The sequence below is a fragment of the Gigantopelta aegis genome, chromosome 2 (genome assembly GCF_016097555.1).
Source record: "Gigantopelta aegis isolate Gae_Host chromosome 2, Gae_host_genome, whole genome shotgun sequence".
Lineage (NCBI taxonomy): Eukaryota > Metazoa > Mollusca > Gastropoda > Neomphalida > Peltospiridae > Gigantopelta > Gigantopelta aegis.
In genome coordinates, this window is record NC_054700.1 from 28,582,727 (window position 1) to 28,608,012 (window position 25,286).

Sequence of the window (25,286 nt, forward strand, 5' to 3'; positions counted from 1 at the left end):
GTCTACAGGCTGGTAGGTACTGGGTTCGGATCCCAGTCGAGGCATGGGATTTTTAATCCAGATACCGACTCCAAACCCTGAGTGAGTGCTCTGCAAGACTCAATGGGTAGGTGTAAACCACTTGCACTGACCAGTGATCCATAACTGGTTCAACAAAGGCCATGGTTTGTGCTATCCTGCCTGTGGGAAGCGCAAATAAAAGATCCCTTGCTGCTAATCGGAAGAGTAGCCCATGTATTGGCAACAGCGGGTTTCCTCTCAAAATCTGTGTGGTCCTTAACCATATGTCTGACGCCATATAACCATAAATAAAATGTGTTGAGTGCATCGTTAAATAAAACATTTCTTTCTTTCTTTCTTCTCTATGGGAAAGTGCATATAAACGATCCCTTGCTGCATTAAGAAAAATGTAGCAGGTTTCCTCTGATGGCTACGAGTCAGAAATACCAACTGTTTGACATCCAATGGCTGATGATTATTTAATCAATGTGCACTAGGGGTGTCGTTAAACAAAACAAACTTTAACTGTTGATAAACAAACACTTAGGGGCCGTCCATAATTTTCACCATTTTCACGAGCGTACAAACCGTACACTTTTGACCACCCCTCCCCCCCCCCCCCCCCCCAAAAAAAAAAGTACATCCCCAAATGAAAAATGTTGATCGACATTTTTCATTATTAAAAAAAGTGTACACTGGTCCCTTAGCACCCTCCCCCCACCCCCAGCGTATGATTTGTACGCTCGTGAAAATGTTGAAAATTAATACCGCGGTTGATATATCAAATCAAGACGTGGAAAATATTGCAACAGGACCGCACGTAGTTAGCAATCGTCATTAGATCCATCATTTAGGCCTACACTTGTACACATTTAAAATAAATATGTTTACAATTATTGTCAAACAGCGATTCTTTTCGCACTTTTCTCAAATCAAACTACATTCCGAATAATGTACGTAGTAACGGTAGTATCTCTTTGACATCATTGGGTATGTTATGAAAATGTCTTCGCATTGTGACGTCATATCAAGGGAGTGTTTCAACATTTTATCGTGACGTTCCCGGCAATTTAAGGAATATGTCGAATAGAATTTTCTTCAATGTGAATTTATTAACGGCGCAGACCCTAGTTTCAGGCTTAGAAAATGGACATTAAGTTTAGTTAATATACAAACTTGCAACACATTTGGATACAAATATAAGAGAGAGAGAAGCTAAAAATCCGTCATGTTTAAACGGAGAAATATCGTCTAAAAAGAACTAATTTGTCTAGAAAAACATTCCTTCTCAGACGAACGTGCGTTTTTAGAATGATTAAAAAGTGCGGTTTGGGGCTTTACAAGAAATATGAACGACCAGAACCACTTCAGGTGTTTGAAAATTAATATTCTAACTAATAAAACGTGAGTACCTCCAATTTAAATGATCAAAACCGGCTTTAATAGCACAGTGTTTAAAAACTAGGGTCCGTCACTTTAATAGAGGCATAAATGTTTCTTTGATTGATTGATTGATTGCGGATTTTAAAAATATATATGACAAGATAGCTTTGATAATTGAGATGTATACATGGGTGAAGGTTTGGTGGTGGGTTGATGTTTTGGTTTTTGTGGGGTTTTTTTTTTTAATAAACTTAATTTATTATATGTAATTTAATTCAGTTTTAAAATGTATTGTCTCTAGATATGTTTGACAGTGTTGGGGTTGAGGTGCCTAACAATTATTTTGCAAAATACATATATAAAATGCATACAACGTGATTGCACCATAATAACTGGCCTCGGTGGTGTCGTGGTTAACTCAACGGACATAAGGCTGGTAGGTACTGGGTTCACAGTCCAGTACCGGCTCCCACCCAGAACGAGTTTTAATGACTCAATGGGTAGGTGTAAGACTACTACACCCTGTTATTTCTCACTAACCATACACAACAAACAACTAACTCACTATCCTGGACAGACAGCCCAGCTAGCTGAGGTGTGTGTGCCCAGGACATTGTGCTTTAACCTTACTTGGATATAAGCACGAACATAAGTTGAAATGAATGTACCATAATTGAATACAAGCATGCAAGTCGAGTAAATACATTAATATATGAAATGTATGTTATAATGGTAACAATTATCATTTCAGCATTTCTAACACGATGACGTCATCATACCCAGTGTCTAAGTTGAACGACACGTTGACTGAATTGAAACGAGTATTCAAAGAAATATTGCAACCAGATGAAGCCGAGAAGTTTGACGAGCTCCTTGAGGAGGCTAATGCAACTAGTTTACCAACAGTTCAGAAAATCTTCGAGTCAAGCGTGAAAAATAAGAAGAATTGGAATGCAGAATACGGGCGTCAGTTCATGCTCTCTATCCGGTTTCCTATTCCTGTCTCTACTGCTATGTCTTTCGTTTTAGAAGTGGACAGCAATCACAGTAGTCAGGTTGCAAGGGCTGCGAGCCTACTTGTCGCAGTAGGACAGATCTACAGTGACCCCAGCATGATGGAGGAGATGACTAACGCCTTTGTAAGGAGAGGCGCCAAAGAAAATTATTTAGATGAAATGTTACTGGCAGCATGCAGAGTTCCTGGTATGGAGAAAGATGAATATGTGGTGTACAAAGACGTCAGACATGTTTTGCTCATCAGCAAGAACAGCATGTTCACTATTGATATTCTGGATGACAACAGACAAGTGATACCTGCAGGGATGATTGTAAACCATCTGGAATATATTATCAATCATTCTGGTGAATGTAATGCGAATCCACTTGCTCTGACGGCTCTGCCTCGCAATGATTGGCATGTCACCCGCTTAGATTTGCTCAAAGACAAGTCTAACCAGGAATCCCTTGCAACAGCTGAGAGTTCTATAGTGACTCTTGTCCTGGAAGATCAACCATCACCAATGCCCCTTAGTAAAACTCTGCAGCATATTCAGTTTGGCAGGCCTTCGTTCCGGTACTACGATAAGCTGGTCAATGTTATCGTGTATCGTGATGGACAAGCTGGGCTATTCGTAGATCATGCGTGTTCTGACAGTTATGTAGCTGCAAAGCTATGCATGTTGATAAACAAACTTGCCAACGACGTGCATATTTCACCACAACCAAATGGCAGCAATTCATATCCAGCATCTTTGCACATTTCAACTCCTGAAAAGACTGTACCAACTTCCATATGGGATCATCCGGATAGAGATGTTGCTACATTTGAATTCCCTGTTTGTTCTAATTTACTTAACATTTTGGAAAGGTCCTATGTGCGTGATGCGTGGTTGCATCTATCACTGCAGCTTGCCATTCTTGAACTAACAGGGACCTCGTCCTTTCTGATACTTGAACCCACCTACATTGATAACTTTAAAAATGGAGGAACAGACGCCACCTTCCCCATGAGTATGCAGTCTCGTGAATTAGTAACAAAACTTAAGGAAGGATCACCATTTGGATCCCTGATGACGTCACTGAAAGCAGCCCTGGCAGAACATAGGCGACTGGTTAAGAATACAAAGACGGGTAAAGCATATGGCTCACACATCAGTGCCCTGCAATCTATCTTAAATCGTCAAGCCCCTGGTCATCCACTGTTGCCATATCTCCAGCGCTTCCAGAAACCAGATGTAATGATGACTGGAGCATCAGAAGGGGGCCATCTTCTAAGGGCAGCTGCTGGCAATGTCTTTGCAGACAATCAACTGGTAGTCACCTATATTCTGAAAGAAAATGAGATAGCCTTTGTCCTAACAACAAGTGGGACATTTTCAACAATGCTACCAACCATTCCAAATGCATTATCAAAATCTTTGAATCGACTGCTGCAATTGATTGTATGCCACGTTTCAGCTGGGGCCATGATGAAGAATAGTGTGCCAGATAGCACGACTAAAGCAGAATATACTTCGTATTTACACCCCACTCCCAATACGCTAGGTACAGTCATCGTGCAACACGACGGACAGCCCCAGGGGATCCGACTGCTAGACGATGCAGATGGACTGGTCTCGTTCATGGCATATGGAAAGTCAGTTGCCTTGAGACTTCAAACACAGCTAGGCGTTGAACGTTGTGGTATGATTGCACTTTTCTTACCCAACGATAAACCAAAGATGCATGTAGTTCCTTTCCATGGGTTAGGGAAAAACTGGATTTCAGTTGTCGCAGAGGAACAAGAATATTCCCCTGTGTATAAAGGTTATGTTACATCGGTTGAAGGTCCCCGTGTCTCGAATCAGGAGCTAACTCTGATGCAGAAGAGACTGTTGGCTGGTGATGTAGTTCCCAAATGGGACAACACGTTTAATGGGGATCCCAAGGACAACAATCTCTTCGCTCGACTGGTGCGAGGAGAGCTGCCACACTGGAGGGTTTGGGAGGATGATCACCACATCGCGTTTCTCACACCTTTCCCCAACACGCCAGGATTCACGGTCCTCGTTCCCAGGGAGCATCTTTCAAGCAACATAATTGGTCTGCCAGACGAGAACTTTACAAAGCTGTTTAGAGCAGTTCATAAGGTTGCCACGGAACTTATGTCCTCTCTGTCGCTGGACGGATGTGCTATCGTATGCGAGGGGATGGAAATCGACTACGCTCATGTCAAGGTCATTCCTCTACGTGAGACAAGTTCGTGTGAGCACCATGTTACAGATCAGCTTCACGAAACATATCCAGGATTCTTGTCCACCAAACATGGACCAGAAATGGACATTAATCAGTTGGTGGGTATTGCTACAAAACTCGCTCTTGTTTGAAAATTATATTCAAAAAGACGTTTTATGACCAGAATATATTTACAAGAATGGACTTTTGTTTCCAAAATATATATTTTTTTCGTATTCCTGCTAATGTAATGGACATTAATCAGTTGGTGGATATATGCTACAAAACTCGCTCGTTTGAAACGTGTGTTCAAAAAGACGTGTTATGACCAGAATATATTTAGAAGAATGGACTTTTTGTTTCCAAATTTTTGTTCGTATATATGCTAGTGTAATATGTTTAGACTAGGATAAAAACCATAAAGTTTAGTCCTCAGTTGGAGCCTACCACCACCCCACCACCCCCGCCCTTGCCCCTCGGTTCGTACGGACCTGCTTAATCAGTTCACAAAACAAAATATAACCAAAATAAATATAAAGACTTTTTTTCAGATTTCACAGTTGTATTATACAAATACAAAAACACGCGCGCGCACACACACATTATACACATATGGACCATGTACAATAAGAAACATGATATAGCAGACATACAAATGGGCAAAGCAAGGGAGGTTAGAGAGGAGGATACGTCCATTAGAGAGCGTGGGTACATTATAAATTAGCTAGATCATTCCAAACCGTTTCAAATGTAGCTACAGTCCCGTCGTACACCAGACTAAGTACCAGTGATGGTATTAAAAATACCCCATAACCCTCCAACAGTAGTGGTGCAGTATTTTACATATTACTACATCTTGTTATAACCCCATCCCCAGCCGACATAAAACGGGTGTCAGATGGTAGTTAACATGTTTTTTTCAATGCTTACATATTTCAGCAGTCTACCAAAGGACATCAGGAATGGGTCAAAGTTCAACTTAATTTAACACTGCCAGTGACACATGTCATAAAAGTGTTGTTTTGTCTGACCAGTGAATCTGCGGGGTCTGATTTAACTAGTGATATTAGTGTACACATTCCCACGACTGGTATATACAAATGCTGTGTCCTGCCCGTGGGAGCGCGCACATAAAATACCCCCTCGTTGTTAATGTAAAAATCAGTCGGTCATCTAAGACTGTCAGGATTATCAAATGTTTGGCATCCAACCACCGATGATTACCAATACATTTCTTTAGTGGTGTCCAGTGACGGATCCAGAAAATCCATTTGGGGTGGGTGGGGGGGGGGGGGGGGGGGGGGGCTATGAGGCGGAATGCCAAGGGAACTTTAGGGGAGTTTTGGAGAGAGGTGAAAATTAATATATAATAAAATTATAACTGTCTAGCCACACCACCCCCTAAATCCGCCTCCTTAAAGCGTTCGCTTGATGCGCGATCGATCTAGGATCGATCTCCGTCAGTGGACCCAGTGGGCTATTTCTCGTTTCAGCCAGTGCTCCACAACTGACCGTGGTATGTACTATCCTGTCTGTGGGATGGTGCATATAAAATATCCCTTGCTGCTAATAAAAAAAAAGAGTAGCCAATGAAGTGGCGACAGCACGTTTCCTCCCTCAGTATCTGTGTGGTCCTTAACCATATGTCCGACGCCATATAACCGTAAATAAAATGTGTTGAGTGCGTCATTAAATAAACCATTTCCTTTCCTTAAAGGAAACAAACTAACTTTTACAGCTGTATAAAGCACGGGCCCTGGGTGAGTTATTTTCAATACATGAGTCCGACTGTATCTTGAATATTTAACGGGCTACCGTTTATAAGTTAGTAGTTAACGAGCTATTGTTTTGCTTATGTATACGTCTGTAGTAAGCTCCTCTGTGGTTCATAAGCTCAGTGTGAGAGCCCAACTCCTGCACGGCGCCCTCGTGCATGACGGCTATCTTGTGGGCGTTCCTGACTGTGGACAGTCTGTGGGTCACGATGATGCACGTGCGTCCCCGTCTAGCTTTGTCCATGGCCTCCTGCACGACCTGAAACACAGCCGAGTCGGAATGAGCGTTCAACAACACACCAGCACAAAAAACACATCGGCTTTTGGGTATCGAAGGTGATGATCCGACGCCATATAACCGTAAATAAAATGTGTTGAGTGTGCCGTTAAATAACACATTTCCATTTCGATGGTGATGTTTGCACAACTCTACATGTAACTGAGTTTTATATATTTAAATTGATCAACGATTTACCCATGTCCGAATGGTTTTTCTTTAATTTTCTTTTAGACAAAGTGTTCATATGGGGCGGGATGTCACCCAGTGGTAAAGCGATCGCTTGATGCGCGGTCGGTCTAGGATCGATCCTCGTCGGTGGGCCTATTGGGCTATTTGTCGTCACAGGCAGTGCATCACGACTGGTACATCAAACGCCGTGATATGTGCAATCCTGTCTGTGGGATGATACATATAAAAGATCCTTTGCTACTAATGGAAAAAATGTAGCGGGTTTCATATAGTAATGAGTGTGAAATATTAACAAATACAGTCGCCATACTTTTTAGACAATCGCATATTCAGTAGGGCTATTTTTTTATATATTTTTTTACTTCCAATTTTGAATCTGTAGCTATTTTAACAATATTTGACCTATGGGACTACAATTTCCTCTGATGATGGCAAATATTTATATAGCAATGATACTTTTTTAATAATTCTATATTCAGTAGGGTTATCGGATGGTTTGGGTTTTTTGTGGGGTTTTTTAGGGGAGGGGGCACCCGATACCTACACCCCCCACCCCCCAACACACACACACACACACCTACACAAAATATGTGTGTGTGTGTGTGTATGTATATATATATATATATATATATATATATATATATATACACACACACATACATACATACAGGTATGAGTGACTAGAATCTGACGAGCGACGTTTCTAATGGGTTTGAGTCGTGCTCCCCCGAAAATATGTTAAACTTATACAGTTGGCTTTGAGAGAGGGAGTGGGGTTAGACCTCCGAACAGCTGAAGGGATATAACTCTTTGCATGATATTAGTAGTTCATCAACTGCTGTAACACAAGTGTTCCGGGTCAAGTCCCTGGCTATTCAGAGACGGGACCCGGGATGGTAATGCCTGAAACCTTAGTGGTATAGGGGCATGTTAAGATGGTACATAGTCATAGTAATACGATTTGGTATAAGATATGTCCAGGTTTCTACCAATCCTTCAGTTTAAATCATACATTAATATCGTATTAAATTACGGGAATGTATTGTACGTAGCAGCTGGGATATTTTTTCAAAGTTGCCCCCCCCCCCCTCCCCCACCCACCCCCACCCCCACCAGTGCACAGTTTGTTCGGTGCTGCGACTCAGATTATGTGAATCGGTACAAAATCCAACGGTCGAGGATGGGGCATTCGCGCACCATCGTTTTGGCTTCGAACACATTAAATATAGAAATATAGGTTGTGTAACATATCGAACGGTAATTTTTGTACATGTCATAAGTGATGAATGATACATTTTTTCTCTGATCGTTTTAAACTTAAGTCGAATACGTAACTATAAAAAAATATTTCACTACGTGAGAACCCCGAAAGCATTCACATAGGTTATATAACCAGTGGCGTACCTAGGGTATGGCAGGCATGACACGTGTCCAGGGCGTCACTTGAAGGTGGGGGTGGGGGTGGGGGCGACCCGTAGCAGTTTCTATTAAAAGTCCGATAAGTCATCCTTGAATAGTAAAGTTATCTAAAAGATGGATGTCGGATGTTTGGACAAGCGCAATTTCAATGCTTGCTTGTTTCTAAAAATATTTTGTCCGAGGATTATTAATGCACGTGCCTGTGTTTGAAGAAACTGTTTTAACTCAAAACAAAATATGTACGATTTAAAAAATATGAATATGTCGTGACGTTCGGGTAAGATATGTTTTTGTTTTGTTTGTGTGTGATGTAAAAACGATCATGCGGAAATGTTCTATCGTTGACCACAGGTCTTAAGCTTGTTTTGTTACCCTGAAGCAAGTTATTTTTTTCCCGACCGACCGACCGACCGACCGTCAAAGTCCGTAAACCAAGTTATTAATAAAGTAAAGTAAATCACAAAAATCTATAATATATGGACTTTTTACCTTTTCACTTTCGGTGTCCAGTGCAGATGTTGCTTCGTCGAAGAGAAGTATTTTCGGTTTCCTCACAAGTGCACGTGCAATCGCAATTCTCTGCTTCTGGCCGCCACTCAACTGTAGTCCTTTATCGCCGACACTTGTTTCGTATCCCTGTCAAGCACAAAACAATTCTCATTAGTCATAAGCAGAGGACAGTTTTACTGTATCCACTCAGTTGATTGGGGTTTTTCTCGTTCCAACATGTGCACCACAACTAGACAAAGGCCGTGGTATGTGCTTTCCTGTCTGTGGAGAAGTGCATATAAAAGATCCCATGCTGCATTAGGACAAATGTAGCGGGTTTCCTCTGCTGACTACGAGTCAGAATATGTTTGACATTCAATAGCTGATGATTAATTAATCAATGTGCTCCAGTGGTGTCGTTAAACAAAACAAACATAAAATTTTACTGTATTATTCAAAATAATTAACAACGTCCGTCAACGAAGGTTCACCTGTAATGAAAGACATGTTTTATTTAACGACGCACTCAACACATTTTATTTACGGTTATATGGCGTCACACATAGTTAAGGACCACACAGAGAGGAAAGCCGCTATCGCCACTTCACTACTCTTTCCGATTAGCAGCAAGGGATCTTTTATAAGCACCATCCCACAAACAGGGTAGTACATACCACGGCATTTGCTATACCAGTCGTGGTGCACTGGCTGGAACGAGAAATAGCCCAATGGGTCCACCGACGGGGATCGATCACACACCGACCGCGCATCGAGCGAATGCTGTACCACTAGGCTACGTCCCGCCCCACGTTCACCTATAATCATATGGACGACCAGGTTTTTAGCTGCAGTAGTCATGATTGAACCAAGTCCAGCCCCACGTTCACCTATAATCATATGGACGACCAGGTTTTTAGCTGCAGTAGTCATGATTGAACCAAAGTCCAGCCCCACGTTCACCTATAATCTTATGGACGACCAGGTTTTTAGCTGCAGTAGTCGTGATTGAACCAAATTCCAGCCCCACGTTCACCTATAATCATATGGACGACCAGGTTTTCAGCTGCATTAGTCATGATTGAACCAACATTCCAGCCCCACGTTCACCTATAATCTTATGGACGACCAGGTTTTTAGCTGCAGTAGTCATGATTGAACCAAAGTCCAGCCCGAAAACCAGAAGCCTGATACGACCAGTGTTGTGATTAAAAGTAAAGTAAAGTGTGTGGGTTTTTTGTGGTTTTTTAACGACACCACTAGAACACATTGATTTATTAATCATCAGCTATTGGATGTCAAACATCTGGTAATTTTGACATAGTCTTAGAGAGGAAACCCGCAACATTTGTCCATCACTAGCAAGGGATATTTTATATGCACCATCCCAGACAGGACAGCACATACCACGGTCTTTGGTATACCAGTCGTGGTGAACTGGATAGAACGAGAAATGTGTTGTGGTTACATCATTATTTTGATTAATATTCAGTTTGATGAAATATTACTGCCACCTAATTAAATATTCAATATGTCGCCTCTAGCAACTATCTCAGCACTTTCTTAAAGTGCCACGCACGCACACATTAAAACAATAAAAACAACACCAAACAAAACTTTCATTAAAGCCCTATGTTTTATCACCTGTGGCAGAGTTGTTATAAAACTATGGATGTTGGCATCTCTGGCTGCAGTAATTATTTCACCCATTGTGACGTCACGTGTATTGTCGCCGTAAGCTATGTTTTGAGCAATGGTGCAGTGGAAAAGATTGGGTTCCTGGGATACCACAGCGAGCTGTGAGCGCCACCAAGACACGTCAAGAAGCTGCAGGTCAGAGGAATCCGCACACTGCAACACGAAGAACACGAGCTTTACTGAAGCTATTTTAACGTCATTATGACTCGTAATATAATGATTCTGATAAAAGAAAACGAGTTTTACTGAAGTTATCTTAAAGTCATTATCACTCGTAAGATAATGATTCTGATAACAATGGAACACGAGTTTTACTGGTTATTATGACTCGTAATATAATAATTCTAACAACAGAACTAGAGTTTTACTGACGTTATTTTAACGTCATTATGGGTTTTACTTAAAATAACATTATTATGACTCGTAAGATAATCATTCTGATAACAAAGGAACACGAGTTTTATTTATTTTAACGTCATTATGACTGGTAAAATAATCATTCTGATAACAATAGAACACGAGTTTTACTGAAGTTATTTTAACGTTATTATGGCTCATTATATAATAATTCTGATAACAATAGAACACCAGGTTTACTGAAGTTGTTTTAACGTCATTATGCAATATAATGATTCTGATAACAATATTTATGGTGGTGTGGAAGAGATGGAAGGGGAGGCAGGAAATGGGGCACAAACACACAAATAAGTTATTAGTATTACTTTCTAACATAATTATAATTAAAATGTAAGCACAATCTATTTTAAAATATCAAAAAATATACACCAAACACCAAATATTGGTTAAAATGGCATCTGGGGGTTCACAAAATTGTTATTCATATAATTATAACCTAACTAATAAATATACAATAAATAATAAACACAACCTAAATAATAAACATACAACCTAAATAATAAACATACAACCTATTCGTTCTATACCAACTGTGTCACCCACAGGTGTGCGTTAGCTTTTAACCAAACCTTTATTAATATTTAGAGTCGAACTCACCACGCTTCCCTCTTGAGGGTCGTAAAACCTCTGCAGCAGCTGTAAGACCGTACTCTTACCACAGCCGCTCGGGCCAAGCAATGCCAGTGTCTGGCCGGACTCTACTCGCAAAGTACAAGCCCTGAGAATGGTTGCCTCTGGTCGCGATGGGTATGTAAAGCTTGCGTTGTCTATATGCAGACGTCCACTGTAACTCGTCTAGGAGCGCAAACGAAAGATAAAGATTAAAAAGAAAAACATGTTTTATTTAACGACGCATTCAACACATTTTATTTACGGTTATATGGCGTCAGACATATTGTTAAGGAACACACAGATATTGAGAGAGGAAACCCGCTGGGCTACTCTTTTTCGATTAACAGCAAGGGATCTTTTATATGCACAATCCCACAGACAGAATAGGACATACCACGGCCTTTGTTACACCAGTTGTGGAGCACTGGCTGGAACGAGAAATAGCCCAAGGGGCCCACCGATCGATCCCAGACCTACTGCGCATCAAGCGAACGCTTCACCACTGGGCTACGTCCCGTCCATGAAAGATAAAGAGGGGGGAGTATGGAGCATGCTTGCCGTAGACAAATGTGTTTTTCAGGTGTAAAAATACGCCATGGTCAGCCTTGAGTACAGTAAGAGGGAATCGTGGAGGGGAGGAGGGATGACCCACGTGCCCCTCTGTTTCGCGGCCCAAGTTCACAGATTTCATAATTATTTAAAAAAACAAAAAAAAAAAAACACATTTTAATTAAATGTAAAAATTTCAATGTAATAAAAAGCCATCTGGCTAAATTTTGCCCATGTTATTGTACAATACTGTGCACTGACGTTTTGTGACATGGTGTTCTGCAGAACAGGCGGCTGATGTGAATCGGTTGCTGCATTACCTATACGGACCGGTTCTACAGTGGTATTGTATTGGTACATCAAAGGCTGTGGTTTGTGCTGTCCTGTCTGTGAGGAAATGCATATTAAATATCCTTTGTTTCTAATGTAAAATGTAGCGGGTTTCCTCTAAGACTAAAATTATGTCAGCAATGTCAAATATTTGACATCCAACAGCCGATGATTAAAATACTAATAAAATACTAAATAAATAAATAAATAAAGGTGCTTCGGTTAAACAAAATAAACTAGGTCTATAATGTTAAAGAGATGTTCAATATTAGCTCTGCTGTAAAAAATACTTACGGGAATTTTACCCTCATTTGGGCGCATGTCGATTCTGGGCTGTCTGTCGATCAAAGCGAATAGTCGGGATGCCGCGAGAACAGCAGTTTTGAAGTTAGGCGCAGACGACAGGGAGCGACCCACCTGCTGTCCGCCGAAGATGATTGCCGAAAATACCCTGACATATTGAAAACAGAACCATTCAAACTAAAGTCCGAACCAAATTGTTAACAACTACAATAAATTACTCTCCTACCTTTAATTACCGTTAGATATTCTCCACTTTTTGTCCAAACATAAATTGTGAAAAACCTCCACAATAACATTGCATTGACATGGATTCCACATATTAGACTGAAACCAGATCACCTGTGTCAACTTTGTTAACATTTCCTGGGACAAAACGCATGCAATGTTACGCCTCTTCAAGAGGGGTGGAAGCCTCCTAAGTATGTGACGTAATTAATCCCACGTCATGAATGCGTTGTACCTTAGCGCTAATCAGAAAGAGTAGCCCATTCCATGGCGGCAGCGGGTTTCCTCTCTCAGTACAGGTGTGGTCCTTAAACATATGTCACACGCTACATACCCGTAATTAAAATAAGTTGAGTGCGTCGTTAAATAAACCATTCCTTCCTTTCATTTGTTGGTCTTCTTTATTTATTTTTTTGAGTTTGTATCTCTGTGTGTGTGTATGTGTGTGTGTGTGTGTGTGTCTCTCTCTCTCTCTCTCTCTCTCTCTCTCTCTCTCTCTCTCTCTCTCTCTCTCTCTCTCTCTCTCTCTCTCTCTCTCTCTCTCTCTCTGTGTGCAGGGCCGTAGCTAAGATGTTTTGGGGGAGGGGGGTAACTGAGTAGTTAATAGTCTAATGCTCCTTAAACGGTTAAGAAGAGAATTTTCTTTAAGTTTCTATAATGCTTTCTGGATTTTTTTCGGGAGCTGGGGGGGGGGGGGGGGGCAACTCTACTACATAATCATTCCTTCTCAGACGCAGAGACATTTCGGATGTACGGAAATGGATAGTATGGACAAGACTATCAAAGTAAAGTATGATTTCAGTTGTCAAAAACGGCTCTTATAGTGAAAATGTGTTTAAAAACTAGTGTCTGTCGCTTTAAAGGGACATTCCCGAGTTTGCTGCATTGTAAGATGTTTCCAACTAATAAAATATTTCTACGATTAAACTTACATATTACTGTAAACCGTGAAAAAGATGCTTCAAGTATATATATATCATTAAAGGGACATTCCTGGGTTTGCTGCATTGTTAGATGTTTCCAACTAATAAAATATTTCTACGATTAAACTTACATATTACTGTAAACCGTGAAAAAGATGCTTCAAGTATATATATATCATTAAAGGGACATTCCCGAGTTTGCTGCATTGTAAGATGTTTCCGACTAATAAAATATTTCTACGATTAAACTTACATATTACTGTAAACCGTGAAAAAGATGCTTCAAGTATATATATATATATCATTAAAGGGACATTCCCGAGTTTGCTGCATTGTAAGATGTTTCCGACTAATAAAATATTTCTACGATTAAACTTACATATTAAATATATTTTCTTGTTTAGAATATCAGTGTCTGTATATTCAATGTGTTTCTGGTCGTCTTAATATTTGTAAGAAGTCCAAACTGGATTTTGTCTTCAAATAATTTCGTACGTACGAAAAAATTATATTTTCGGAAATAAAATGAAATTTAACCTAGTACAAATATTAGTACGATCAGAAACACGTTTAATATACAGCCACTAATATTTTATGCAGAAAAAATATATTTGATATGTAATTACAATCGATAAAAAGTCTTTGTTAGTCGATAACATCTTAAAAAGTGCAGCAAACTCAGGAATGTCCCTTTAACAAAATTTAAATATTTTGAAACATGCAGTGTAATGGACATACACAGGTGTAACTATAATACAAACCAAGTTTCACTGGTCTAAGTATTACAGTTTGTGACAAATGGTCGTAAACAATCAACGTTGACGTTAGAGCTGAAGGCTAAAGTGGACCATTTGATCCACGAGTAGACAAGAATGGAATGTTTTGGTTACCTGAAAACTTCAAAAAACTCCATCTCTCCTTGTTTAACAAGGTAAGCCCCGTAGGTAAACGTTGCTGCATAGGCGAAGAAAATAACGGCCTGGGCTATTCCGTAACTGATGCCATTCAAGTGGGCATGTCTCACTCCCCGCCTGCAATACATATACACACATACAGAATCGCTAATAGAATACATTATAGATATAGTTACATATAGATAGTATGAATGAATGAATGAATGAATGAATGTTTAACGACACCCCAGCACGAAAAACACATCGGCCATTGGGTGTCAAACTATGGTAATGCAAATAAACAAAGCGATGATCAACATCAACATAAAAATTCAAGACTCAAACAAAAACAGCGTAAAGAACTGTACAAAAATACAAATATCACAGAATTTTACGTATACTGAATTTTACTCAAAACTTCAATTTTGTGCTGTATTGGCCATTCTCAAAGAGAATGTTACACCCCTGCACCACGGTGAGGTTACAGCACACGCAGGGGCATATAGATAGATACATTATTACCAATACGAACATACTACAAATACGAAAACATTATTATCAAAGGGGCATTACGAATACATTATTACAAATACGAAAACATTATTATCAAAGGGGCATTACGAATACATTATTACAAATACGAATAACATTATTATCAAAGGGGCATTACGAATACATTATTACAAATACGAATAGCATTATTATCAAAGGGGCATTACGAATACATTATTACAAATGCGACTATCATTATTATCAAAGGGGCATTACGAATACATTATTACAAATACCAATAGCATTATTATCAAAGAGACATTACGAATACATTATTACGAATACACAAACATTAATACGAATACGGATTCACTGTGAGTGAAGATTACGGAGTACACGCCGTGTGGTATGAGCTATCTTTTTTGTTGGGCAATTTGGTTTTGTCTTTGGAATTCTATTTACCATTATTTTTACAAACAGTCAAAGTTAGTCTCATTTGTGAAAGATTTGTCATTCACCCAAACCAAGAATAACTTCAAATTATCTGTGTTGTAGACAGGCAATAATACATTTCAGTTACAATACATAAAGACTATATTACCAGAATCAATTTTACGTAATATTAAAGTACATTTAGTATTTATTTTGGTAATCTGCTATCTTTGATCAGATATTCTTAGAGAGAGAGAGAGAGAGAGAGAGAGAGAGAGAGAGAGAGAGAGAGAGAGAGAGAGAGAGAGAGAGAGAGAGAGAGAGAGAGAGAGAGAGAGAGAGAGAGAGAGAGAGAGACAGACAGACAGACAGACAAACAGAGAGGCAGACAGAGAGACAGAGAGACAGACAGGCGGATAGAGAGATATAAACACGAGATAAGACACACGCAGACAGAGAGTGAGAGAGAGATAGAAAGAGGGAGACATATTACAGTAAGCATGATTCTTTTACCTGCAGATACCATTTGCAAGATGTTCAAATTTTTGCAGCAGAGTTGGCTCCAAAGATAACATTGCAACCGTTCGAATACAGTCTACCGTCTCCGCACACATCTAGTGGAAAATTAAGTATATATAGACCAGACCATAGGCATACGAGTATACATTTTTGTAATGGGGACAGGTTGACTTTTGTTCGAATTAACCGAAATTGCCCGAATCCAGGCAACAAAGTTTATTCATATTAGCCTTTATAGTGTTGTAAATAAATAACTACGCATCTTATCACGAATTTCAACTAATATTGTGAGTAGAATGATGGAAATACATGGTGATAAGGTTTCAGGTCAACTCATTTTGTACTCTATCCCGACTCCACACACCCCAAACCTCATTGTGATATATTAAATTAAATTCAGAACTCTAATCGTCTTCTTTTGTTTACAGTGGGTCAAGAAATTGGATGCAAATTTTTTTTTTTTTAAATGGAATCAAATACATTTTCACAACATGGTCAATATGGTAAATGACTCAATAATTATGTACTGAATATTAATGAATTTTCTTTCCCCAACTATTGGACTATTACAGCAATAATACCTGTCCAGACTTCTCAACATTGGCTTTGTCAGTCTTTGCAAAACCCTGGGTGACCTTGCCCTTTATGATGCCAGTTCCAATCATGAGCGGCAGAAAGGAGAGGACGACCAGAGTCAACTTCCAGCCGTAGCTGAAGGCCATGGCAAGAGAAAACACCAACGTGGCCCCCGTCTCCAGCAGGTTTCCTATCTGTACTCCGGACACCTGCAACGTGACAGTAGCATTAATGTTAACGTTTGGTTAACGACACCACTAGAGCACATTGATTAATTAACCATCGGCAATTGCATGTCAAACATTTGGTAGTTCTAACACATAGTCTTCAAAAGAAACTTGTTACCTTTCTTCATTAGCTGTGAGGGATCTTTTATGTGCACTTTCTATTGCTTTTCACCAGGTGTGGTGTACTGGTTGGAACGGGAGAACAATCAGTTGAATGGATCCATAGAGGAGGTTCGATCCTGCGACGCAAACACCTCAAGCGAGCACTCAACCGACTGAGCTAAATCCTGCCCATAATGTTCATTTTTATATTGTTTTATTGATTGTTTCTGATGGCTTAACAACTTTTATATTGTATTTTAAAGTGCATTTTATTATTCTGTACATAAGGTGAGACTTTAATTATATATCAGTGTCAGTATTTCACGCGAGTACAGTACTAAATTATTCCATACCTACCTATCAGTGTCTACCTATGCTCAGGATAATGATGTTAAACGGGTATTTATGAAAGGATCATAGTTAATAAAACAATTATGTCTAGAATATTTCAACTTGTTTTGTTCTCATCTAGTCTGTTTGCTACTAGTAATAGGGACACCAAATATATGTCCACTTCGAGTACATATTCTTTTCGATTAGTAGCAATGGATCTTTTATATGCACCATCCCACAGACAGGGTAGCAATATCATGGCCTTTGATGTACCAGAGGAGGGGAAAAGGGGAGGGGGGAAGGGGGAAGGGGGAGAAGGGGGAAGGGGTGGCTCAAAGGGAAAGAGGGGATAGAGGGGACACGGGAAAGAGGGGGGGGGGAGGGGGGAAGGGGGGGGGGGGGAAATGGAGGAAAGGAGGAGAAAGGGAAAGAAAGAGGGTACGGGAAGAGAGAGGGAGAGGCAGGGGGGGGAAGGAAAGGGGGGTAGGGAACAGAAGAGGAGCCAGGGGGGAGGAGGAGGGGGAAAGCAGGGAGGATGGGCGGGTAGGGAAAGGGGAGGGAGGGATGGGCGAAATAAAAAGCAGGAATGAGGAAGGATGAGGGAAGGGAAGGGGGAGGAAAAGAGGGGAGGAGGGGGGGCGAGAAAGGAGGGATATGGGGGTAAAGAGAGAGGGGGGAAGGAGGGCGGGAGAGGAGAGGGAAAGGAAAGGAAAAAAGAGGGGGGACGGGAGGTTAGAGCTGAAGGCTAAAAAGTGGACCATTTTGATCCAGGAGTTAGGCAGAATGGGATTAATGTTGGGTACCTGAAAACGGGTCAAACAACTCCATCTTCTTGTTTAAGGAAGGTAAGCCCCGTAGAGGTAAACGTGGCTGGCATAGATGATAGAGAGGGAAACATAACGGCCCTGGGCTATTCCGTAACTGATGCCATTCCAAGTGGGCTGTGTCTCACTTCCCCTCCTGCATACATATACTAACACCATACAGACTCGCTAATAGAATACTATTATAGATATAGTTACATATAGATAGTAGGAATGTATGAATGAATGAAGGTTTAACGACACCCCAGACCGGGGGGAAAAACACATCGGTCATTGGGGTCAAAACATATGGGTAATGGCAAAAAACAAAGCGTGGATCAACATCAACATAAAAATTTCAAGAGATCAAACCTAAAACAGGGCGTAAAGAACTGTACAAAAACACAAATATCACAGAATTTTGACGGATACTGAATTTTACTCAAAAACTTCAATTTTTGTGGTGCTTTGGCCATTCTCAAAGAGAATGTTACACCCCTGCACACGGTGAGGTTACAGCAACACCGCAGGGGGATATAGCCTAGATATCTTATTACCAATACGAACATGCTACAAATACGAAAAACACTTAGAAGATCAAAGGGGCATTACGAAATACATTATTACAAATACGAATAAACCTTATTATCAAAGGGAACATTACGAATACATTATTACAAATGCGAATATCATTAGTATCAAAGGGGACTGCAGTACGAATACATTATTACAAATACGGAAATAACATTATTTATAGAAAAGGGACATTACGAATACACTTAATACAAATGCGAATAGAACATGTATTATCAAAGGGGGCATACGAATACATTATTACGAATACAAAAACAATATATACGAATACGGGATTTCACTGTGAGGGGTAAAGATTACGGAGTACACGCCGTGTGTGGTATGAGCTAATCTGTTTTTTGTTGGGACAAATTTGGTTTTGGTCTTGGAATTCTATTTACCATCTATTTTACAACAGCAGTCAAAGTTAGTCTCATTTGTGAAAGATTTGTCATTCACCAAACCAACAATAACTTCAAAATTATCTGGGTTGTAGACAGGCAATAATACTTTCAGTGCAAGACAAACAAAAGGGGACCTATATTATCCAGAATCAATTTTACGTACTATTAATAAAGTACATTTAGTATTTATTTGGGTAATCTGCTAGCTTGATCAGGATCTTATTGATCAGAAGGCCATTCTTAGAGAGAGTGAGAGAGAGAGAGAGAGAGTGGGAGGAGGAGAGAGGGGGAGAGAGAGAGAGAGATGAGAGAGAGGGGGAGAGAGGAGAGAGAGAGAGAGAGAGGACGACAGACAAGACAGGAAAGGAGACAAGACCACCAAAAAAAAAGACAAACAGAGAGGCAGACAGAGAGACAGACAGGCGGATGAGAGAGATTAGAGACGATATAAACACGATGATACACCGCAGACACACGCAGAATCAGAGAGAGAGAGGAGCGAGAGAGAGAGAGAGAGGAGAGAGAGAGAGAGAGAGATAGAAAACGGAGGGGAGACATATTACAGTAAGCATGATTCTTTTACCTGCAGATACCATTTGCAAGAGGTTCAAATTTTATGCAGCAGAGTTGGCTCCAAAGAGGAACATTGTAACCGTTTCGAATACAGTCTACTACCGTCTCCGCCACACATCTAGTGGAAAATTAAGTATATATAGACCAGACCCCATAGGCATAACGCGTATACATGTTGTAATGGGGGACAGGTTGACCTTTTGTTCGACATTAACCCGAAATTGTCCCGAATCCAGGGCAACAAAGGTTCTTTCATATTAGCCTTTATAGTGTGTAATAATAAGAAAAAAAATACGCATCCGATCACGACATTCACCTAATATGTGAGGAGAATGATGGAATTACTGGTGATACAGGTTTCACGTCAAACTCATTTGTATTCTATCCCGACTCCACCCCACACCCCAATCCTCAGTGTAGATATATTAAATTAAATTCAGAACTCTAATCGGATGCTTTTGTTTCCAAGTGGGTCAAGAACAAGAAATGGGATGCCAAAAAAAAATACTAAAAAAAATAAGAATCCAATACATTTTTCACTACGCACTGGGTCAATAGGTCAATGACTCAAATAATTATGTTACTGAATATTAATGAATTTTCTTTCCCCAACTATTGGAAATTATAGCAATAATACCTGTCCAGACTTCTCAAATTTGCTTTGTCTCGGTCTTTGCAAACAACCTTGGGTGACTTTGCCCCTTTTATGCATGCCGGTTCCAATCATGAGAGGGCAGAGAAAGGCGAGGCGACGGACCAGAGTCAACTTCCAGCCGTAGCTGAAAGGGCCCATGGCAAGAGAACGAGGGGGGGGAAAACACCAACGTGGCCCCCGTCTCCAGCAGGTTTCCCTATCTGTTACCCGGACACCTGCAACGTGACAGTAGCATTAATGTAACGTTTGGTTTAACGACACCTAGAGCACATTGATTATTACCCCTATCGGCAATTGCATGCAACCATTTTGGTAAGTTCTAACACATAGTCTTCAAAAGAAACTTGTTACCTTTCTTCATTAGCTGGTGAGGGGGGATCTTTATGTGCACTCTTCTATTGCTTTTTCACCAGGTGTGGGGTACTGGTTGGAACGGGAGACCAATCAGTTGAATGGATCCATAGAGGAGGTTCGATCCCTGCGACGCAAACACCCAATCGAGCACTCAACCGACTTGAGCTAAATCCTGCCCATACGTTTCATTTTATATTGTTTATTTGATTGTTTTCTGATGGGGCTTACAAACTTTTATATTGTATGTTAAAGTGCATTTTCATTATTTGTTACATAAGGTGAGACTAATAATATATTATCAGTGTCAGTATTTCACCGCGAGCTACAGTACTAAATTATTCATACTTACGCTATCAGTGGTCGATCTATGTTCCGGATAATGATTTTAAAACGGGTATTTATGAAAGGATCATAGTTATATAATAAAACAATTATAGTCTAGAATATTTCAACTTGTGTTGTTCTCATCTAGTCTGTTTGTGTACTAGTAATATTGACACAATATATATATATCAATATATATATATTATATATATATATTATAGATATATATATATATATATATAACCTAACGTTCCCTGTATTACAAAATCCAAATCCAGGAAGGGAGGAAAGGTTATTTATAAAACGACGCACTCAAGACATTTTATCTTACAGTTATATGGCGTCGGACATATGGTTAAGAACCACACAGATATTGAGGGAGGAAACCCGCTGATGCCAATTCATGACCTATTCTTTTCGATTAGTAGCAAGGGATCTTTTATATGCACCATCCCACAGACAGGGTAGCACATATCATGGCCTTTGATGTACCAGTCGTGGTGCACTGGCTGGATTATAAATCGAGGTCTACAATATGAATATTAATCACCGGCCCCAATTTCGAAATATTTAAATGTACATGGTCTCGTTACAGCATTGTTTGGTATTTAAGTTAAAGAGTGCATCAAATACGTATCTAGTGTGGGGGTAGTAGGGGCGTAGCACAGTGGTTAGCGCCAGGGGGCAGCGCCACGCTCGGTTCGCGGTCGTGTGGGGGATCGCTCCACCGTCGGTGGGCCCATTGCCCATTGGGCTATTTCTCGTTTCCAGACAGCGCACCACGACTGGTAATATCAAAGTCCGTGGATGTACCACTCTGTTCGGAGTGTGAGTGCATATAAAAAGATCCATTGCTTGCTAATCGAAAAGAGTAGCCATGAGGTAGAGTGGCATCAGCGGGTTTCCTCTTTCAAAATTGTGTGGTCGAACGGGCACTATACCGTAAATTAAAATGTTAAACTGCTTGAGGGCGTCGTTAAATAAAAACATATTTTTTCTTCTTCTTCTTTCAAAATAGCATCTCAGAGGGGTCAAGAGGGCGGGGACGTAGCTCAGTGCTACAGGCGCTCGCCTGATTGCGCGAATCATATTTAGGATCCGATCCCCGTCGGTGGGCCCATTGGGCTATTTTTCATTCCAGACAGTGCTCTACAATTTTTGTAACAAAGGCCATGGTATGTACTATCATGTCTGTGGAATTGTGCATATAAATGATCCCTTGCTGCTAATCGAAAGAGTAACCCGTGAAATGGCGACAGCGGGTTTCCTCTATCAATATCTGTGTGGTCCTTACCCATATGTCTGACGACATATAACCGTAAAATGTGTTGAGTGTATCGTTATATAAAACATTTCCTTCCTTCCTCAGCGGGCCAAAGTTCGACCTCATCCAAATCTTTCCATTTCATAGGTACCGCTACTAGTCCTGCCATTGGTAAAAAAAAATGTCACAGGGTTTGTTTGTCGGGGCGTAGGGAGGCGGGGGGAGGCGGGGAGTCAATCGCCGGGGGGTGCAGGACGAACTCCCCCGCTGAAGCAAATGGGTCCGCTTTCAGACTAAAAAAAAAACATACAGGTTTATACATATGGAGTTTCAGGTTGTGCCCAAAAACAAAAAAGGTCCAACTTGGTTCTATTCGAATCCCCCCACTTCCCCTGTTCCAGATCAACGCTACGTTCTAGTTTGTCATCAAAACTGTTTTGGGAGGTTTTCATGTGGCCAGTACATATTGTAAATTTAATTTAAACTAGTGTATAATTGTGTTCTGTCGGCGTAACAAGTCAAGACATCGGCAATAAGGCTAACCATGGCTCTGTATCGCAGGTGTGGCTCGAGAGGGTTGTGTACGGCTGGATAATAACGGGGTGTAGACCGGCAAACAAACTTGAAACACCTACCCCATTAACCGAGCCTGCCTTGGGCATCTCTAACCGCCGAGTCGTTAAAATAACCCCTGGTTGTGTTGCTCGTCATAAAGAATTCAAATATCCTGACAAAAAAATAAAAAATAAAAAAAATAAAAATATATAATATATATATATATATAGATAATATATCTATATATATATATATATATATATATATATATATAATATATAAATATAAATAATACTATATAATAATATAATAACTAAGACGAAGAATAAGAAGAAGAAGAAGAAAGAACGAAGAAGAGGCAGAAGAAGAGCAAAGAAGAAGAAGAGAAGAGAGAAGAATATTTAGTAGAGTATCCCAATGTATAATAGTAGAGGATATTTTTCAGCCCTAACCTACTTTCAGAATTTCTTTTACGTTGCAAATAGATGTAAATTAATCAGATCTCAGCACTCCGTTTATTCACATGTGCCCTCAAACATACTACAACGATACTCCAGAGTTGTGTGATGTATCCATTCATAACTATCAAACAAAAAAGGTTCAACAACAACTTTACACTGAACGCCGTCATGCACTAGTTTATTAGTTATTATTAAAAAAAAAAAAAAATCAGCAGCCATACATATGCATACGTCATTTGAATATCAAGTAATGGCTGACTAGAATTATGGTTAAGCATAAAGTTTACCCCAAAACGTTGTATTAAGCTTGAAAATACAAAAGGTATATGATAACGAGGTTATTATTGTTGTTTCGGTATCGTCAGTATCCCCATATATATATATATGTATATATATATAATATATATATATATATATCTATTAGTATATTATTATCTATATAATATATTAGGAATAAACAAAATTGTATTCAGCTCGTAATATACCGTAATCCCTTTTTAATTCTAATACTGTATATGATATGGACGATACTGAAACACACTCTGGTAATAACAGGCGTTTGGTATGAATCAGGATCCTGAAGAGCAGGCTAGATTATCACTGATCCTGTGTATCTCATAACAATCGGCGGGGTCGGTCACAGCCGTACTTAAAACTAGCCCAGGTAACTACACACACACACCACTCTCTCTCTCTCTCTCCTCTCTGCTCGTCTATCTCTTCTGTCTGTCTATCCCCCTCTATATCCGTCTCCCCCAACCTCTCTATCCTTTCAAAAATAATAAAGCTGGTTGACTTTGTCTCATCTGTCTATCTCTCTCATCTGTCTGTATCACTCTGTCATGTCCGTCTCTCTCTTATCTCTCTTTCTTCTCTCTCTCTCTCTCTCTTCTCTCTCTTCGCCTCGGTTACCTCTCTATCTCAGCTCTTCCTTATATCTGCTCTCGCTTCTATCTTGTCTTGTCTATTACATCCCCTCTCTCCGTATATGCCTTCTTCTCTCAAAACATACATAATTTTATTATCTTTGTCTATCAATGGCATCTATCTCTCTATCTCTCTTTCTCTCTTCTCATATCTCTCTCTCCTCTCTCTCTATTATCTCTCTATGTCTGTCTGTCTATCTCTCTCTTTTCGCCCCCTATCTTTCCTCTCCTCTCTCTCTCTCTCTCTCTATCTATCTCCCTATCTCTCTCTCCTCTCTACCCCCCTCTTATCAAAAACATACTGTTTATTTTGGTTTCGCTGTCTCTCTCTATCTCTCTCAAACAATACATAATTGTTCGATTTTGTTCTCTGTCTGATCTCTGTCTCTATTATCTCTCCTATGGTCTATTCTGGGGTCTCTCTGGTCTCTCCTAACTCATCTCTACTATCTCTCTCTCTCTCTCTCTCTCTCCAAAACATTACATACTGGTGTTCTTTGTCCTCCCTCTGTCCTCCGTCTGTCTTCTTATGTAATCGTCTGCCTACATGTTCTCGGTTTTCCCTTTCTCTTTCTCTTCGCTCTTCTCTTCTCCCTCTCTTCTCTCTATTTTCTAACTACTCCACCCCGTTCTTCTCTCTCTCCTCCTCTCTCCCCTCCACCCCCCTCTCTCTCTCTCTTCTCTCTACTCTCTCTCTTCTCCACCTCAAAAAACCATCCTTGTGTTACTTTGTACATACCCTTGTCTCTCCCTGTCTCTCTGTCTCTCGACCTGTGTGTCTGCCTCCATGCTCATGGCTCTATTCTCTCTTCTCTCTATCTCTCTCTATCCCTCTCTCCTCTTTCTCTTCTCTCCTCTCTCTTCTCACTATCTTCTTCTCTCTCTTCTTCTCTCTCTCGCACCTCTCTCTCTGATTCTTCTCTCTCTCTCTCCTCTCTCTCCTCTCTTATCTATCCCCCCCTGTCTGTCTGTCTTCTTTCCCTTCTTCTCTGCTCTCTCTACTCTCTCTCATCCTCTC

General features: G+C 40.2%; 2 protein-coding genes across 7 annotated transcripts in view; one reads left to right on the forward strand and one right to left on the reverse strand.

Moving 5' to 3' along the window:
* LOC121383453 (carnitine O-acetyltransferase-like) overlaps positions 1–4,946 on the forward strand; it is a 49,924-nt gene extending 44,978 nt beyond the window's left edge. For all 6 annotated transcript variants that reach the window (XM_041513517.1, XM_041513540.1, XM_041513509.1 and 3 more), the window contains one exon: positions 2,135–4,946. In XM_041513517.1, coding sequence (XP_041369451.1) covers positions 2,135–4,748 — 2,614 coding nt within the window. In that variant the 3' untranslated portion in view covers positions 4,749–4,946. The remainder of the gene's footprint in view (positions 1–2,134) is intronic.
* Positions 4,947–6,234: 1,288 nt separating this feature from the next.
* The window catches only part of LOC121388056 (phosphatidylcholine translocator ABCB4-like), a 47,434-nt gene continuing 28,382 nt past the window's right edge, over positions 6,235–25,286 (reverse strand). The window contains exons 17-24 of the mRNA XM_041519263.1: positions 16,720–16,944; positions 16,133–16,233; positions 14,693–14,833; positions 12,580–12,802; positions 11,425–11,655; positions 10,390–10,731; positions 8,749–8,895; positions 6,235–6,630 (exon numbers count right to left, since the gene is read on the reverse strand). Of these exons, the coding sequence (XP_041375197.1) occupies positions 6,415–6,630; positions 8,749–8,895; positions 10,390–10,731; positions 11,425–11,655; positions 12,580–12,802; positions 14,693–14,833; positions 16,133–16,233; positions 16,720–16,944 (1,626 nt within the window). The 3' untranslated portion in view covers positions 6,235–6,414. The remainder of the gene's footprint in view (positions 6,631–8,748; positions 8,896–10,389; positions 10,732–11,424; positions 11,656–12,579; positions 12,803–14,692; positions 14,834–16,132; positions 16,234–16,719; positions 16,945–25,286) is intronic.